Genomic DNA, 5,694 nt, shown 5'->3' on the forward strand with positions numbered 1-5,694 from the left:
CAGCGGGCGAGCAGATTACTCCACTCTTCTGCAGCGGTCCCTGCGGCATTGAAAGCTCCTCCAACAAGTGGACTTGAGGGACACTGGGGAGCGGGTAGCTGAGAAGAACAGGAACGTCTGCATCTCCCCACCTTCCCACCCTCTGGGCATCTTGATGGGCTGAGAGGAACACTGAAGGAAGACTTCAGTAATCTCTTAAATTGGAGGGGAAGTGGGGCTCACAGCTGCTGGTGAACCCTGAGCACACTATGAGGCCATCAATTTGGTACTGAGCTAGAACTCATCTCTCCCAGAAAGATCTAAGGTTCTCGGGGTAGCATGTAGTTCAAGGGCGAGCCTGGCTCCAGTTTCCAGATTCAGAGGGAAAAAAGCAAGTGAGAACATAGATCCGATTAATTAAGGCTCAGGGCTGGGCACACATCCTCCATTGCTCCATTAGGGCACAGGAAAACACCAAAAGGCCATTTACATTTGGCCCCAAGAATAGAGAAAAAAATGGACACAATTCCCAGGAAGCCACTTGCCTAAACTTGTCCTGGGGGAATACAAGTGGACCCATCTTCTTTTTAATTAGTTGTAATCAGAAGCGAGGGGTTTTTTGGGTTTTGTTTTTGTTTTCTTTTTTTTTTTTTTTGAAGGCACTTGGAGAAGAGATGAATCTGTACCATTCACGGAATCTTAACAGCACTGTCAATTTTTCCACTTCAAGCCACACTCCTTTCTTACCACAGTTTTGCTTTCTATTTAATTACAATACTGTCAAAGCTCATGGCATTACTTGGAAGGAGGACCAGAAAGCATGACACCCACGTTCCCGCTGATTTTCCAACATTTACCTCTAAAAGAACACTTAGTGAAATGAATGCTGCCATCTTAATTTAAAAATAAAAGCCCTCCCCCTTCCTGTATTTCTTTTACTTGACTGAGGATGCCAGCAGAGTGGACACAGGTTGCATTATCAAAATAACTAAATGTCATTTTACTCCATCATCTTACAACTAATGATATCACTGGGGTAAACGTATCCACACTCAGCTCTGAACTGCACTGGGATCTTCTGCAATGTTAGGCGCAGAATAAGGCGAATCACTATGGAGCTAAACTTTGAACAAAATATCTCATCCACTGATTTACCCATGCTGAAGAAAGAAAAAAATTTTCTACTACTCACTTCAAAGACAAAGGTTTAGGACAAATTTACAAAGGATGAAATTCTTCTTAAAAGTGTGCGGTTTTCTAGTATCAACTGTGTGCGTGTGGGTTTTTTTTTTTTTTTTAATTACTGGATGTTGAAACAGAACACCTCCTAGAAGCATTCATGTGCATCAGTCTATCAAACCATTTACTCAAATTAAATGTGTAATCCTTCAAATGCCTCCTTTCAAATTAATGAGTTTAAGTAGCTTGAGTTCACCTGAAAAGATCCTATAGGCACCTGACCTCCTGAATTCTTTCCATTAATTGCACTGCAACTTGTTGGAAAAGACTGCTTACATGGACATATGAATGTTCCTACACATTGCTTTAAAATGCAAGATTAGTATAATTCTATAGCCTCTTTTTCTAAATCTCTTTTGGGGATCAAGGGCAGTGATACAAACGACAACAAAAAACCCAAAACCTGAACATACTTCAACTGAAAAAAACTGCAAACTCTACATCGCAAACCACACACTAACTGAATTATTGCAAGCCTCGGAGTAACAGTATGAAGAGAAACATTATCACTAGGTTTTATTTCTTGGGGCTTTTTTTCTCCATAAGAAGAATTACAAGTCTTTAAACTGATGGATAATTAGTATTTTTCTCAAGGAGCACAAAGAATGAATCACAGCTTTCCACTCAAAAAAGTTTAAAAATGCTCATGTAAATATCGTAATAAGCCATCACTACAGACAAATCATTTCTCACTAACTACACTTGTATTTTTAAGTCAACCTTTGTCTCCGAGTTCCTCTGTGAGTTCCCACCTTGTTTTAAGAACGCACCTTAACTCCCACTTGAGATGTTTGCTCTCAGCCTGCAGTCCAGTAAAGGCTGACCACTTAAACTCTGGAACCGGAGGGTGCTCAACCTTTGCGCATCTAATGACCCAGTCCCACCAAATGGTCTTTACTTAGTATGGCATTTGCCATTAATTTGCCATCAGATATTGGAAGACTAACAACATGCTTCCTGAACCCTTTAAATCCCGCCAACTAAAAGATTTTTGAGGCGAAGGCTGCAAATTGCCATAGGTGCCTGCTCCTTTCCTCACAACCCTGTTAACCTTTGGCCTTGCCATTGCTCTGGTCGCCCATCTCCAGGAAAGGCAGAGAAGTCTTACCTAATGTAGTCATTTCTGCAAAGGATCATGCCGCTTTTGGTGTAACAGGACGTGCCGATGTCGCCCAGCTGCGCCTGGCAGCAGGAGCACTTGAGGCACCGGCTGTGCCAGTAGCTGTCCATGGCATAGAGCAGAAAGCGGTCCGCAATCTTGCCCCCGCAGCCTGCGCACCGCTTCCAGGAGAGGGAGCCGGCCGTCACCGGGGGCGGCTGCGAGCTGCTGCCCGGATTCACCATGGTCTGCAGAGGGCGGGAAGGGGACAGGGAGAGAAAGACAAAACAGGGGCGATGCAAAAGTTAGTAATCACCGGAGAGAGAGCAAGCCCATTCCCCTCCTCCCCCCGGAGCTGCTGGAAGGAAACAGCAGGGCAAGGGCGGGAAGGAGGCTGAGGGGGAGAGAGAAGGAGGGAGGTTCGCCGGCAGCAGCCGCCTGTTTACTTTTCTCAAGCTTTGTTCTGGGGCCACGAGCTCCTCTCAACTTTCCTGCGCTTGCCGCCGCTGACAATTTCAGCTCCGGTACTGTCAAAACTCCGAGAGCAGGCTCCGCGACGCGCTCCACCCCTCACGGCGCCTCCTCCCAGCCCCCGCCTCCGCCCACTGCCCCCCTCCTCCGCCGCCCGCCTGCAGCAAATGAGGGTCAAACCCACCCACCGCCTGGCCCGGCCCCTCCCCAGCCCTCGCCGGGCCCCGGGACAGAGTCGAGGGGAGTGGGGAGGCGACGGCCCCGCCGGAGCCTCGTTCCCTCCCGGGCTCTGCCCTGGGAAGTGCAGCAGCAGTTCACAAGTTGGAAATAGTTCGGTTTTCCGAAAGCGAAGGAGGGAGGGACCGGCAGACGGAAGATGGAGAGCGTGATGGTGGGAGGGAAGGCAAGGTGACGGCAGGGGGGGTGCAGTGTGTAAAGTTGCGAAACTGGTTTTTCGTATTTTAAGCAGCACCTTTCACATGCCATTGTGGTGACCGCCATCTCCCATTATTGTTCCAAATCTCATTTCATTTTGAAGATCAATGAGTGTTTTCTCTGGGTTTTCAGGACACAGGCAAGAATAATAGATCATTGAACTTTAGGATGCCTGTTAACTTCCTATACAAACACTCTCCACTTTGGTCTCACTAATCTGCCCTTGATCAGCAATTTAAATGCTAAAGCTTTGTTCCTCCAAAGGGGGGGGAGGCGGCGTTACAGATAACGTGCGAGAAGGCAGCATTAAGGGATGCACAAGTTAAATTCGAGCCCGTTCTGCTGTCACCAAAAACTGCTTTAAAAAAGAATTCCCCACTCTAATGAATGCCACAAGAGATGCAACTGGGATATAATATAGGAATCAATTTATAAAGCTTAGCCTAAACCGATTAATTTGTTGCCTTCAATTCCGAGTCCAATAAAGTCCTAGTGTTCCTCTAGTCACTTATTCTATAAAAAGATCAAGTTATTTACTGCCAATTAAGCAGCCTGTTTTGTCTTTGTCCTCTGTAAGCTAAGAGTGTGGGCTCCCCCTGAGGCTCCCGGCTATCTGCTCAAGACATTCAGCTGATACCTCAGAAGAAGGCGAACTTCGCCTGTCCCCGGCCCAACTTGGCTGCTGCAAAAAAACGAGGAAGGAACGAACGAAACAGGGACTCGGGTTCCTTAAATAGGCCGATTTTAAACACATTTCCTCCGAAAGAGTCCCGGAACGTGTGTCCAGTGACCGCACAATAAACCAGAATAAGAACTGCACCAATTAAGCTGTAACAAAACCCTGAGACTTTGGAAACAGGACCACTCTAAAACCCATTAGCATTGCATTTATCTGAATGCATCATACCTTTATGTAAATTGATTTATCTGATGCATTTACTCGAGGAATTGCTTTTTGTTACAATTTCAGCCCTAACCCAAATGAATCTGCATTTCCTGCCCTAGGTCTTTAAACTGTTTCCCCCAACGTTTTAATCGCTCCGAATTCCTTTTTAAAAGGAGAGAGGGAGGAGATTCCAAGCTCTTCCCCGCCCCCATCTTTAGTGAGAGGTAAATATATATGTATTTTTTTTTTTTTGAAAAGGAAACATTACACTGAGAAAAGCATCCAGTAACCCCATTAGCTAAAGCTCTTAAGGACAAGCAATACCTTAATGCTGATTAAATCTAAAAGAGATGAATCAAGAGGACTGACCAGAAACTGACTCCCCTGATAACTAAGGACGGGCCCTCATCAAGTTTCATTTAGAGTTGGAAAAAAAAAAAAGAAAGCTTTTAAGTTAAATAGGCTTATACTCTAGTAATTACATAGCCAAGCAATTTAGGTCCTGGGATAGTCAGTGAAATAGAAAGCAGAACTGGCAGCTAGAGGCAAAATCTGCCCCCCTTTAACAACGTCTCTGGTGTTTTTTAATGGAGACCAAGGGAGGGACAAACGTAACGCTGGCAATTTGTAGCACAAAAATGGATGCTTAATTCATGTCTTGATTTTAATTAGGTGATTCACCGTACTTCTCCTGGATTGTAACAAAAGACTTATAAACCAAGAGGAATTTTTTTAAAAGAACCAGCAATACCGAATCCTGCTCACTTAGACCCTTCCTGCCACTGTTTCAAAAATAGTGTTTACTAGAAGGGGGGGGTATCGTGACTATCCCCACCCCCACCCCCCCAAACACACTACTTCTCATACTTAAAACCTCATCTAAGCACCCCTTGCCTTTCCCTTATGAACTAGAAATATCCCCACCCCCTCTACGGTCCCCACCAGCCCCGTTTCCAAGAAGAGCCCTTTTGTAAGCAGGAACCGCTACAAAGCTGGCGGCCCGGGGCTGCCCTCCGCGCTAGCTCGCAGGCCGGCCTCGGTAGTTTCAGACTCGCGCTTTATCTAAGGCGACGTATTGTTTACTTGCAATTTGGGACGGTAACGGGAAGGAAGCCAAAGAAAACAGCCCTAGCCCGAATCGGCCCCCTCCCTCCCTCTCCCACCTCCCGGCCCGCGGCTCCCCAGCCGCCCCCTTACCTGCTTTTCCCCTATATTGCAATATTGCAAGAGGCGGCGGCGGCGAAATGCGAGCGAAGCCGCTCGGCTTCCAGGGAAGGGGCTCCTGGGCTGGCTGAGCTGGAGGGAGGGAGGGAGTTCTCGCAGAAGCAGGAAAGGGGAGGAGGGGGCTAAGGGCGGCTTTTTTTTTTAAACCGCGTTGCTCTGGGGCGGGTTGGGGGGCCCCCGCGTAAGTGGCAGGCGGCCGGGAGCAGAAGTGTCAGTCTCAGTCTTCGTCCTTCTCCGCCGCCTCCGGCTGCGCGCGAGCAGCTGCAGGAGCCCTCGGCCCGCACGACGCGGCTTCAGGCGCGGTGCAGCGGCAGCAACTGCTGCAATCGCTGCTGCAAGTTTGGCAATGTGGCTTCACTTT

The 5,694-nt window shown here is 47.5% G+C and overlaps 1 protein-coding gene across 5 annotated transcripts in view; it reads right to left on the reverse strand.

Annotated features, from left to right (window-relative positions):
* Positions 1–5,694, reverse strand: part of LMO4 (LIM domain only 4) — an 18,300-nt gene extending 12,606 nt beyond the window's left edge. For 2 of the 5 annotated variants that reach the window (XM_011956073.1, XM_011956070.1), the window contains exons 1-2: positions 5,307–5,694; positions 2,327–2,565 (exon numbers count right to left, since the gene is read on the reverse strand). In XM_011956073.1, the coding sequence (XP_011811463.1) occupies positions 2,327–2,562 (236 nt within the window). In that variant the 5' untranslated portion in view covers positions 2,563–2,565; positions 5,307–5,694. Of the gene's footprint in view, positions 1–2,326; positions 2,566–2,763; positions 2,911–3,260; positions 3,443–5,306 lie in introns of those variants that run through there. The other 3 variants (XM_011956074.1, XM_011956071.1, XM_011956072.1) reach the window with 2 other exon arrangements.

The sequence above is a fragment of the Colobus angolensis genome, unplaced genomic scaffold (assembly GCF_000951035.1).
Source record: "Colobus angolensis palliatus isolate OR3802 unplaced genomic scaffold, Cang.pa_1.0 Scaffold41, whole genome shotgun sequence".
Lineage (NCBI taxonomy): Eukaryota > Metazoa > Chordata > Mammalia > Primates > Cercopithecidae > Colobus > Colobus angolensis.